Source organism: Cynocephalus volans, chromosome 5, assembly GCF_027409185.1.
Source record: "Cynocephalus volans isolate mCynVol1 chromosome 5, mCynVol1.pri, whole genome shotgun sequence".
NCBI lineage: Eukaryota > Metazoa > Chordata > Mammalia > Dermoptera > Cynocephalidae > Cynocephalus > Cynocephalus volans.
In genome coordinates, this window is record NC_084464.1 from 45,382,403 (window position 1) to 45,395,023 (window position 12,621).

At 51.2% G+C, this 12,621-nt stretch overlaps 1 protein-coding gene across 1 annotated transcript; it reads right to left on the reverse strand.

The window, feature by feature from the left end:
- Positions 1-158: 158 nt before the first annotated feature.
- On the reverse strand, positions 159-10,623 carry MLN (motilin). Its single transcript, XM_063098279.1, has 5 exons — positions 10,507-10,623; positions 8,620-8,736; positions 6,155-6,263; positions 5,916-5,973; positions 159-243 (listed from the first exon to the last, which is right to left on the reverse strand). Exons 1-5 carry the CDS (start codon positions 10,621-10,623, stop codon positions 159-161), a joined length of 486 nt encoding a protein of 161 aa, XP_062954349.1.
- Positions 10,624-12,621: the final 1,998 nt, after the last annotated feature.

The window sequence follows — 12,621 nt, forward strand, 5'->3', positions numbered from 1 at the left end:
CAAGCCACTGCCAAGAGTGGGGAGACACGATCATTCGCCTCTCTCTGTGCGTGGGGACCGATGTGTGGATCGGGTTGTATCTGGGTGGTGGAGTAGACCCCAGGCATGCCCCGAAACCCTGCCTCGACTTCGGGCTTCGGTGGGGCGGCCTCTGTATTCTAGTCGTTCACACGCCGGATATTGAGCACCAGGTAGGTGCGGGCCCTGCTCAAGGACAGCCACTGGCCCTGAATGCACTCCAGCCTGGAGGGGGACGCGGAGAGGGCGGAAGAGCCAAATGCCCTTGGGCTCAAGTGGGCAGTTGAGGCTTCTCATGGGAGCCCCGGGGCTGCATAGTGGGATTTTCACGAGGAGAGAGGGGTAGGGAAAGACACCAGAGACCCACGATCTTGTTTCCCTCACTCCTGGTTTAGGATGTGGGCTCTGGAGCCAGTCAGTTTGATTTCAAATCCCACCTCCACAACTGTTAGATATGTGATCATATCCAATTAACATTTCTAGCCTGTTTGCCAGAAAACCTCAGAGGGTTGCTGTGAGCAGTAGAAGAGGTAATTTGTGTAAGGTGCTTAGGACAGTGCCTGGCACATGCTCACAAGTGTTTATACTTAACCTGGATGTCTGCAGCTGTGTAGAGCCTCCCACAGGGCAGGTGATTTGGTTACATGAAGGCTCTTAGCAGGAAACCCCTAAGGGAAGCAAAGGAAGTGGTGGTAAATGAAAACAGCTATAGTTCATAGTCTTCCCTCCACCCCCCTTCCTCTTTGTATTCCTTCCACATCTCTCATCAGCTCCCTTTCCCAAACATTTATTGCTGGCCTAATAGGTTCCAGTCTGTTTCTACCCCTCCCATTCAGCTCTCCCCTCCTCCCCGCCCCCCCCTTCCTCCCTGGGATCGCCCTGTACCTCTACCCAACAGTCCTATCACCTATTCCCACCTTGTCCCTCCCTCCTTGGGATCCTGAGCAGTGCTCCGCCATCAGGGTTTTGCATTCCTGCCACTTGCTCTACCTCAGGGGTATTCAACCCTGGCCACAGTTGCTGGGAAAATTACAGCCTCGACTTGGTCAGGCTTCTGTCGTTAGCCTCCCTGTCCCCTCCGACTTAGCTGCTCCCATGTGGTGCAATTTCTCTCACCAAGTGTTGTTTTCCTTTCCTCTGCCTGTGTTTGCATGGAATGCCATGAATTTGATATAGTGATTGCCTAACACATATACCACATAATAGTATTTTATTTCTTCCTGAAGCTCTGTTTGCATGACAAATGAGCTGGTAACATTTGTGCAACTCCTTGCAGCTGTGCAGTTCAATATATAAAGAATGAGCCTTTCGGCATCAATACTGGCCCTGTGTATTCTAAGAGGGCTTGAAACTGATGCTTAAACAAAGTTAACGTTACAGCATTTCACAGAGTTATGGTCAATTATATCACAATGGATCTCAGGGCGATTTAAAAATATGGACTGAATTAGAGCCACCGCAGTGGTGGTACGCAGCGTGGGCTTTGTCAGCCTTCCTTGTGTTTGGGGATAGTACTGCTGCTACTTACTATACACGCCTGGGGCCAAATGGGCCCTTTCACCTGAACCCTGTTGTTTTTTCTGTAGCATAGAACTCATCATGTTTGTAGCAGTGGCCTTTTGCCCCCATGGTGGCTTGTGGCAGGTGATGGCCTTGTCTTTCTTGGTGTAGTGCATCAACAGGCACCCAACCACTTAGGGTGTTTTTGCCCATCAGTGCTCCCCTCCCCGCCCCCTCTGAGAAGAAGCCTCAAAATCAATTGTTCCTCCCAGGTCTCAGGCCTTTCCATTTTCCTCCCGAACTCCTGGCTACCAGTCCCGCCCCTTTTCCTGGATTTATATCCCTCCTCAATCTTCCATCAACATTCTCTGTGCCCAAAGCCATTTTACCCATTTTAGTGAAGTCAGTTTGTTGCTTTTTACATTCTCCCCCCACACCATGCATACAATTCCCCTAGGAAGAGCTCGACCTCAGTGCTTCTTTGCCACCACTGCCCCTTGTCCCCTTGTTGGGAGCTGACCGTGAGGCCCTCCTGGGGCATCTGGAGTCTGCCTTTCTGTGTCTTCAACGTTGGCCTCCTGCTGGGCCTGTCCAGGGTGGAAATACATATTTTAAAGAAAGGGCAACGTTGGAAAGTCAATGGCTGCCCTGCCTGCCCTCCTTTCCTGTCGTTTCCTTGTGAGTTTTTTAAAGGTAAGCAGCTCAGGCTGCAGTGGGTCTTCCTGATTTATTAAAGGCAAAAGAGGAAAGACAAGAAGCAATGTCTAAATCTACTTAGTAACCATATCTACACATTTGGCAGAGGATAGGGGCTGCTCAGAGCACGCTCTGGATTCCCGGAGGGCTACCCACACTGCCTTCCGTCCTGCTGACCTCTCTCTGTCTCGGCAGAGCCTTATAATAACAACGGCCATAAATCTTTTAGTGGGTTCCAATCTCCAGCTCCTCCTGCAAAAAGCCCTGCACACATTTATCAGGTCCTCAGAGATGCTCAGAGACTGTGGATTCACCCTTGATCCACCTCGTCGAGGGCCTTCTGTTCTTTCTCTGCTATTCTGGGCTTGCTTCAAACCTCGTCATGGGTGACATCATGATGGTGGGGAGGGGGTGACTGGTAGAGTGTGGCTGAAAAGTGGGGGCTGTTCTGGGCTCAGATTTTGACTGGAATGACCCCATGAGAACCCTTGGGCAACTTCCTGTTCCCTCATCTTGTGTCTTGTGGAAGAGGAGGTTGCCCTTTTCATCTCTTTCTAGGTTTGCAGGGGGTGTCAACGAAGGAGAAAAATAGTCACAGAAATGCCAGAAAGGGTTTAGTGGGCAGTATTGTGCCTGCTTTTTATAATCTGTGTAAAATTAAACAAAACTCTCACTCTTTCGACCACTCTCACACTTTGGTATCTGTGGTAAGAGTTCCTTTAGAGGCATGGAATACATCGCCCGATGTCAATAACAGATTGTGTAGGAAGAAAAATGTAATGCTTTCAGGACATTTTCTTTTGGGCTTTGTCCATGATTAGATTATACTAAATTACAGAGTACAAATATCAGGCAATTACTCTTTGCTTTTAACTATTCAATTTCATGGCAAATCCACGTAGCTCAGTAATTATAAAATCACACCAATGTGGTTACTGAGAAAATACCTCATCATCTCCACCTTGTGCAGCTAGGTTCAGGGTGCCCTATAATTACCTGTGGTCCCGGTAAGTGTAAAGTACAGTCCAAATGAAGATGGGGTAATCTGTACCTCTTCATGATTGCCAGGTTCTGGAGAGATTCCTGCAGATTTTGCTGGATAAACCTCAGTAAGATGTGAGGAGGTCGGGCATCCTTGCCTTGCTGGTTACTCTGGGCACTCTATCTGATCCTGGCTGGTTTCTGGTCCCACTTATTCTATAGTTTTAAACAGAGGTGTGTCTCTCTTTTCTTCTGTTATGTGAAAACATGGTCATTTTCTCTTGGCTTAGCTCATGGAATCTTCCCCAACCTCTCCCCAATTTTAATTTCTTCCAGGGCTGTGCGTGTCTTGTAAGCAATCGAGTCTGCGGCCCTGGAAACTGGAGGAGCTCATTGGTGAAAAAAAATTATCTGGGCTGGTTGTGAGAAATCGAACAGTGGCAGCAGGAGGAAAACGAGAGAGGAAAGGAGCTGACACATCTAAACAAGTGGCCGGGGCACTGTGCATACAGATGTAGGTGGTAGCTGGGTCCCTGTTGCAGCTCATTACTGAGAAGCACATCAGAGGTGCAGTGTGAGGGTCAGGGACTTTTGGGCTGCGGCGCTGAGCTTTGAACAGGGCTTTTCTGCAGAACGAATGGTACCTGAGCCCTTTCCAGGTGCTGTGGTTGCTGATCTAATTCCCATTTTTAAAAGTGCAGACCACGTGGGGTGAAATCTCTTAGGGGTCTTATTTCCCTCTGTGGTGTCTATTTCAATGCTTTTCTTCAATCCCCAGGATGTTAGGGAAAATTCCCCAGAGGGGCTGGGGCACCCACCCCAGAAATGGGTACCCCCTGCTGGTGATGGGGAAGATGGTCTCACTATAGGGGCAGATTCCAGCAGAGGGTAAGGGGAGGACACAAAATGTTTTCTTCATGGAAAGAGACGGAGAGCATCTTGTTTTTCTGTTTTTTGGTGTGTGTTACAGAGAATGGGGTGAACTGGCATGGTGGAACTCAGAAGGGTGAGGTGGAATCCTGGATCCGGTTCTGCCCCATGGTGTGCTTTTCTTCCCTGCATGCCCTGCTGCAGTAGCCCTCTCTCTCCATTTATTACAGGATGTCTTGGCAGCATTTCCTGGGAACCTGCAGCTGCTCTTGGGTTAATCAGTATGTGCACTGGAATTGTGTGTGGCTGTGCAGCGTGGCAGGGCCTGGGTCCCATGGAAGGTTTGGGTGTTCTTCAGGAGAATTCAGAGCAGCCCAAAGGAGGGTCCTTTTCAAGCACTGGACTTTTCTTGTTTTGGTAACTACTTTCTGTGGCTAAGCCCTTGCAGTGGTTGAGGTGGGTGGAAATACCGAATGGATTCTGTGTCTAATTGCTTGTAACCTATGGATGGGGGGAGCTATGGTTCCTATATGGCCCCAGTCTATAAATAAATGAACACTCATTAATGTAAGATTAAATTAGAATAAAATTTCCCATCCAGTTTTGTTTAGAAGGCAGAAATAAGTGGGTTGGCTGTGCAATTTTGTTGCAGAAGCTGCCACACATAGTCATGAGATGATAATAATAATAGTGATTTGCTCTTTGCTGGTGCCTCGGTCCCCAGCTCTCCAGGCAAGTATGACCACCTTCCTTTTGCAAAGTCTCATTGAGGTTAAAGGGCTGATTGGAAGTTACTCAGCAAGGGGTTAAGTGCAGATGCCTTAAAATCCTCTGGCTCATTAGACCTGGAGCTCTAAACAGAAAATGGACCAGAATTCAGGAGACCTGAATTCCAGTCCTCGCTCTACCACTGATTCAGTGTGTGGGCAAAAATGCCACCTCTCCGGTGCTTGGTTTTCTCACCTATAATGGAAGTGCTGGTGCAGATCTTCCAGTTTGTCGAATCCAAGCTGATATTTGAACATAAAACTAACAGAAGGACACATTCTGCTAATATATGCACCATTTATGGCCAACTCTCTCTGAGCTTTTTTCCCTCCTTTTCCTCATGACCTGAGTTTGCCCTTTGGAAATTAAAATATTAAATAAAAGAGTCGTTTCTTTCTATTTCATGCTTTATTTGCTGGAGGAGGATTTGCTTTGGAGACTGTATTTTCCTTCAGCCCAGCTCGAGGACTGTGTAGATTTCTGGGGCTTCCCTCAGGCAGGAAGAGGGTCCCGGATCCATCCACCTTCTCCCCAGAGTGGGGCTGTCACTTGGCTGCTGGGGAAAAAGTAAAGGTTTGCAGCTCAGTGGTATCAGCAGGTCTGTTTATGAAACCTCCTTCTAAACCCTGCCTGCAGGTCAGGGGGAGGAGGTGCATCCAGGGCAGGTTGGGGGCCTGGGACATGGGGGTTTTACAGGGCACCTGGAAGATCTCTGTAGCCTGGGGCAAGTCATTTAACCTTCCAGTTTCTCCATCTCTACCAACACTCCCTCTCCGTCTCTCCCCTTTCCTCCTGAGGACCATGAGAAGTAATTAGTGGCTGTTGTCAGACAAGATCTAGCTTTGCACAAGTAACTTGGGCAGACCTTGAAATGGGCAAGGCCAGATGGGGCTCAGGACTTTAATTTACAGAAACGGAAGAAAAGAAAAAAACCCAAAAACTGCACCAGGGTTTCCTTCAGAGCAACCACCCAGCCAGTGATGTTTTGGGAGGGAATGAAAATATCTGGAATGGGAGAGGGCTGGGTGGGTTGCTGTTGATTTGTAGTGGCCCTCTGCCAGGGGGGTGTCTAGGAAAAGGACTGATCCTCAGGGCAGGGGCCTAGGGCCCCCTCCCTGGAGAATTGGGGCTCCGTGTCCACTGGCAGACATCAGAGCGCACCCCCATTAGGCTCCCCTGGGAGATGGGGGTGTGCTGGAGGAGCAGATAGCTCCATGTTCTCAAGTGCAAGGCAGCAAACCAATTGCTGTCCTCAAGCCTTGCTCAGCTGAGCTCTTGGAATATTAACACCAGGGCGGGCGGGGGCCAGCCCCTCCCATACCATTTTGGGTACACAGCAGCACCTCGCTCAGCAGCCCTTCCAGGGCAGCCTGGTGCTTTTCCAGCTGCCTGGAGTTTATCCTCATTCCAATTTCCACAGGAGCAGTCAGCTGTGAAATAAGGCAGAGTTAACAAGAAGGGAGAGATGTGGAGAGGGCCATTAACCCCGGGTGCCCCACAGGTGGCAGGAGAGGCCCACGGGAGCCATGCCACCCTGCTCCGCCTGGCTCCACTTGTCCCCATCCCCTGACATCCCCCCTTCCCTACAATCCTAACTAGGAGGCTGGATCCTGCAAGTCACTGAGTCCTGCTGGGAGGATCCCCCTCTTGGAAGCTGGGACAGGAGGGGTGGGGTCGGCAGGAAGCCCACTGTCTTCTCATATGGGGAAGGAACTCACCCCTTCCCCCCAATAATAATAATAATAGTTAACATCGAGGAGTCTTACCATGTACTGGGTGCCGTTCTAAGTGCTTTATGTATATTAAGCCTCGCAATAACCCTATGAGGTGGGAACTATTAGTATTCTTATTTTGCTGATGAAGAAACTGAGGATGAAGGTGGAGTAATTTGCTTAAGGCCACACAGGTAGTAAGTAGCAGGAAGAAGACGTTACACCCCTGCGGCCTGGTTCCAGGGTCTGCGCGCATGACTATCGGGCACTGTGGGAACGCAAGTGAGGCCCTGTGGGAGCTGTCAAGAGGCAGCCAATGTGCTGACTGATCTCCTGTCGTCCCCCAGAGCTTCCTGGTTCAATGGCCTTGCTCCCTTCTCTCCGGAGAGTCCCCGTGGAGGAGTCCCAGTCCCGACTCCCCCACCTCCCACCTGGCTCCCTGGGTGTGGGGAACAGGCTGGGGCCTGCCCTCTAGACCCTCGGGGCTCAGGATGCCTGAAAGGCATCACTGTGGGGCTCTGGTTCGAGACTTGCCTATGCCATCCTCTTGCTGTGGTTATGCCTCTCTCTAGGCCTCACTCTGCCCCCTTTAAAATGAAGAGGCTGGACTGGATAATCCAGAAAGGGCATCCTAGCCCTGTATATCATGGTTCTAGGGAGATGGAAAGGGGACACAAGGTGTCTTACCCCAAGTCTCCGCAAATAGGATGTTACTTTGGATGTATCGCATCTCATTAACCTGGGAGTTGGTGTCTCCAACTCTGCCTCAGGTGAATGTAGAGGGAACTTCTTAGCAAGTTCCTCCCTTGCCAGCTGCAGGGCTCACTCCTGGCTCCCTCCTCATGAACTCAAGGAGATCAGAGTGGATGTGGGGAGGAAAGGAGCCCCACCCCGCTGAGCCCAGTGACAGTGCTGAGGTCACTCTCTGGGCCACCTACCTGACAGAGCATGGAAAGATCACCGGCCTGGGTGTCTTTGGCGAGGCCCTTGCTCTACTGGATGTCAGTCTCCTCACCTCACAGGCTCTTTTACATGGAAGTGCCCCACACTCAGGCCTGGAGCCTCTCCTCTTCTCCACCCACATCTGACCCCTCAGGGAGCTCAACCAGCCCTGGCTTCAAATGCCATCGAGTAGCTGATGACTCTATCCCTAACCTCTTTCCTGAACTCCAGCCTGGTATTTCCACTTGCCTGTGCAACATCTTCACCTGGATGCCCAAGAGCATCTCACAGTTCACAGGTACAATCTGACCGCCTGATCTTTATTCCACCAACTGCAGCCAGCCACAGTCTTCACTGTCTGTCAGTGACAAATCTGTCCTTCCAGCTGTTTCAGCCCCAAACCTTCAAGTTAGTCTTAACTTTTCTCTTTCTTCACATCCTCTATCCATTATTTCAGCAAATACAGTGGGCTTCCACCTCTGTTTTCTAAAATCCAACCACTTTGCCTTGTCTCCATTATGACCACTCCAAGCTGAGTCTCTCTCTCTCTCTCTCTCTCTCATACTACAGCAGACCCCTCAGTGCTCTCCTTAATTCTGTACAGCAGCTGGGGAGATCCCTTTAAAATGTAAATCAGATCATATCCCTCCTTTGTGCAAAAGCCCCCAAGGGCTCCCACCCCTGCAGAGTGAATGCAAAGTCCAAACAATGACCTATGACATCCAGTCTGGCCTCATGCCTACCCTCTTCCTGGCTCCGTCTGCTCCAGCTTCTCTGCCTCCTCACTGTTCCTGAATGCGCCCTCCTGCCTCTGCCTCAGGGCCTTTGCGCTGGCTGTTTTTGCGGGGAATACTCTTACTCCAGGAATCCCTATGGTTCACTGCCCTGCTCTCTTCAGGTCTCTGCACTGATGCCATCTACTCATTTACTCCTGAACAAGACATCCAGGCAGCAAGCACCATGCTGATAGGCAGGGACAGACAGTAACAATGACACAAAGCAATTATTATAGGCACTGCTGGATCCTAGGACATCCCATGGCTGGTTGTAGTTGGTGGGCCCTGCCTCCTTGCCAGGCTGGGGAACCATGCCCCACACTGATTTCTTGCCACTGTCCCCACAGTCTGCTCACCTTCATCATTTTGTTTTCTCCATCCTCGACGGGCTCTGCGGGGTCTACAGGACCCATCTCCTCAGACCTCTGCTGTACACTCAGGGATTTCTTTTGCCCTTTGTTCCGTTCCCTCTCCTAGGGGCAGAGCATAAAATTGCACAAAACTGCCCTCCTGCAATCTGCCCAGCCCTGCCCCTGTCTCCAGATCTGCCCAGGGTGCTACTGGCCTGAGCTCCCCACAGACTGAGAGAACCCTTCCTCTCAAGTGCCTGCTACATAGAGTCTCAAGACATTCAGGGTTTTAAGGATGACCCTTGGAGTCCCCCACCAACAGGTCAACTGGAAAAGGAATTGGCTCCTTTGTAGTTAAAACATCGCACCCAGATTGTTACTGTTAATTAAGTTAAAAAGCTGAAAATAATGGCTGCCTTTCATGCATATTAAGTGGGAAAATGTATCTTTCTTAGCAGAAAGCCTATAAAAATGGTAGCAAGACAGCCTAGCCTGTGAGGGCACCATGGGGTGGCCCGGGAACTCAGAGTCCCTGGGAGGTGATTTATAAGAGGCAAGACAGGGGAATGAATTATGGAGGAAGGAGTTTGCTGCTTCTTCATAAACATCCTGGTGCCTGGCAATTACGAGGAGATAAACCACGGAGCAAATTAATGCAAAGTGTCCTTTGGTTGCCATTTTGCTAGCTTATGTTCTCCTGAGTTTGGCTGTCTCTGTTCAGCCCCCAATCTCACCTGGCATACTGCTTGCCAGGTCTCTGAGCACTGATACCAGATACACCCATTCTTCTGGTTACTCTAATGACACTCTTGGGATTCTGTTGTTGGCCTGCACTGAGAGGCAGTGGTTCCAGAACAATGGCCATCTCCTTGGGAGATTGAGCCAGAGTGGAGGCCGAGGAGCTGGGTTCAGTCTCACCTCTGCAAAGGATCACATTCACTAGGAATGTGGAAACCTGGCCCACAGTGTGCAGGTACGGACAGGCTGTGCCACAGGGCTCTGAGGCCTCCTGGGGAACTAATTCATACATTTGGCCCTGTGGGAGCCTCTGTCTCAGACAGGATGGGGCGTGAAAGTCCCATCTCTTCACTTCCTTGGGTTAAAGGGAACCCCTGAAGTCTACAGTAAAAGGTGCCAGGGAGGCCGAGCCAGCAGTCCAGTTTTCCTTAGGCCCCATTGCCTGACTTCCATCAGGCCTGCCTTGTTTTCTTCTGGGCTCTAAAGAGAAAGAGGCTTTTGCCACCACTAGGTAGAAGGCCACCTTCTTCCCCACCTCTGGGCACTGGCTCCCATCCATTCCTCACTCAGGTCTCAGGATTTTCGTCTTTTCCCTGATGGCTTCCAAAAAGCTCCAGCCCATGGCAATTTCTCCCTCCTCTGAACCCAAGCACTTACCATTGGCATCACTTAGGGAGCAATTTATCATGTCCTGCCTTGTGACATCTCTCTTTCGTCATCAATTGTTAGTTAATTTTTCATATGTGTGTGTCTTGGCTCCCTAGCCTGCTCCTTGAAGACAGGGGAGGTGCTTGGATTTCCTCGCGTGCTCTGGCCCATCACCCAGGGTAGCCCCTTGTGCTGCAGAGAAGCTCAGTAAATATTTATTGACTTGCTAATTGAAAATTTCCTCCAAAGGACAGGCAGGGGTGGGAGAAGATGTCACTCATGGGAACCACTGACATCTCTGAGTGATGCCAGTGAAGGTGGCCAGAGCTACAGCTGGAGCTCGGGGCTGTTTCAGGTCCTGTGGCTTCATGCTCTCCTTGGCATCACTGGCATAGGTAATTAACATGAGTTCACCAAAGGAACACTCCGCTTCAGAGAGACTAGCACCACTGCAGGGCTGTGACTAACCTCAGCCATGTTGGGAGGTGGGCAGCAGCGGCTTCCTACCTGCATCCTCTGGAGTTCACTGTAGGTGAAGATGGGGATGAAAGCTTCTGTCTGGGAGGCCAGCATGGCGGTTGCATGCACCACCAGCAGCGCAGCCACGGCCTTGCGGGACACCATCCTGGAGCTGCACAACAACAAGCAGCTCCTGTCACTAAGTTTAGGCCTCAGTGGCAGACTGCTACATTGGAGGTAGGAGCACTCAGCTCTGCTCCACGCCCCATGTGTAGATGTGTAATCCTGAGCAAGTGCTTGGCCTCTCTGGACTTGGGCCTGGGATCAGGGCTTTGCCAGATGAGCTCCGAGCACCCTCTCTGCCCTGAGCCGTGAGAGCTGACTAAGTTCCTAGGAAAGGCCACCTGGCCCCCTGCCGCACACTAGGGAAGAATCATTCCATTTGTCGGCCCTTCTTGTTACAGGCAAGGTCTTCTAGGGTCAGCTGAGATCGTAAGGCAGGAGGGACCTCATCTTTCGGAGAAAGAGCTCCTAGATTATCAACAGAACTGTGCCCCAAGACCCAGGGAAGCCTCCCTGCTCCATGTGCTGATGAGAATGACAAAAGGGATGGACTCAGGCCCAGATGAGTGTGGCTCTACCTGGGAGCACCAGGCCAAGACCCCAGGTATATGGAAGAAAATGCTGAGACCCTCTGCCCATGTGGAGGAAGAGCCAGATGGTAAAATTCAGCACGGAGCTGCATCCAAGAGCTGCATCCAAGAGCTGCAAGTGGGGTCCCCACCCCACTGGGCTGAGCGCTGGCTCTGGAACAAGCCTCTCCCCAGCACTAGTGTGTCTAGCTGCCTGCTGGCCATAGCCAGAAACAACAGGGGGCTCCTCCCTGCAAGCCTGCCGATGCTCTGGAATGCCGTGAGTGCTGGCGGGGTGCCAGTGTGTGGGGGGGCCTCCTGCATCCTGGGAAGTGGATATGTCTGGAATGGCTGGCAGGAAGGCAGGCTACAGGAGGCTTTCAGAGCTCAGGTCCTGCCAGGGAGCAGGTGATGAGGTGACTGCAGAGGTACAGAGACTTGAGAAAGTTGGGTGGGCTTTGGGCAGGGTCAGGGAAATCCTGGGCAGGGGTGGTGCAACCTGGCTGGGTGTTAGCCTCTGTTGACTCATTCAGAGGCAGCTGGGCTGGAACCCTGGCTTTCCAAGGCCTGGTGTCTCTCCCAATATCCCACCCCATGTTGTCTCTGCCCACAAGTAGGTGCAAGAGGGCATTGCTAGGGGCAATCCTGCTGAACGCATCCTGGGTACTACCGGTCCTGTGCTGGGTGGACTGCTGAGTACAGGAGCCAGGCCACCGGAACAGGGAGGGGAGACCAGGGAAGCCTCTGCGGTAGTAGGGGTGGTGGTGATTGCAAGGTTTCAGATAAAGGGCTCCCGGCCTTGGACAGCCTGGATTTTGTGGGTGGTAGAGGGTCCTGCTCTGGGCCAGCCACCAAGCTTCTTTGCAGGTCTAAGCCCAGCTGTTCCCTTGGAGGGAAGCTTCCAGGGCTGTGCGCTTGCATCCCACCTCTCTGCCAGCACCTGTCTCCTCAGTCATCCGAAACCACCTCTACCAAGCAGGACACTCCTCTGCCTTCTTGCTATTTCTGCTCTCTCTCCCTCCCCCCTTGCTACTTTTTCTGTCCATTTTGTTCACACTCCATGAGCAAGAATACCAGGGATCAGACAGCTAAAGCCTCCCCATCCCAGCCGCATACAAATTCCCAGTAGGTTGGAAGGGCCACCGGCCCATTAATGATCACCTTTTGGGAAGCCAAGACCCTCTACAGAGCCCAAGGAGCATGTGCTGAACAGAGGATGGGTGGCGTTGGTGCCTCCCCTCTCCTTCCCATCCTTTCCCTGAGGAGTCTCTGGGGTTTTGCTTTTCATCCCAGAGGAGACAGATGTGTCACATTTATGGCATCCTATTTCCTTCACAGAGATGCTATGGATTCCTTTTCATTCTGGTATTTGCATTTAATTCATTCCATTAGAATCAATAAAAACTTTAAATTAAAAAAAACTGCAAAATCCAGTTGCTGCTCATTTTCTTGATCCAACTGGCAGTTGGCATGTCACCTGCTTTCTGGCAAGCTGGGAGTGGGAGAGAGCTTTTCATTGTAGGATGAGGCG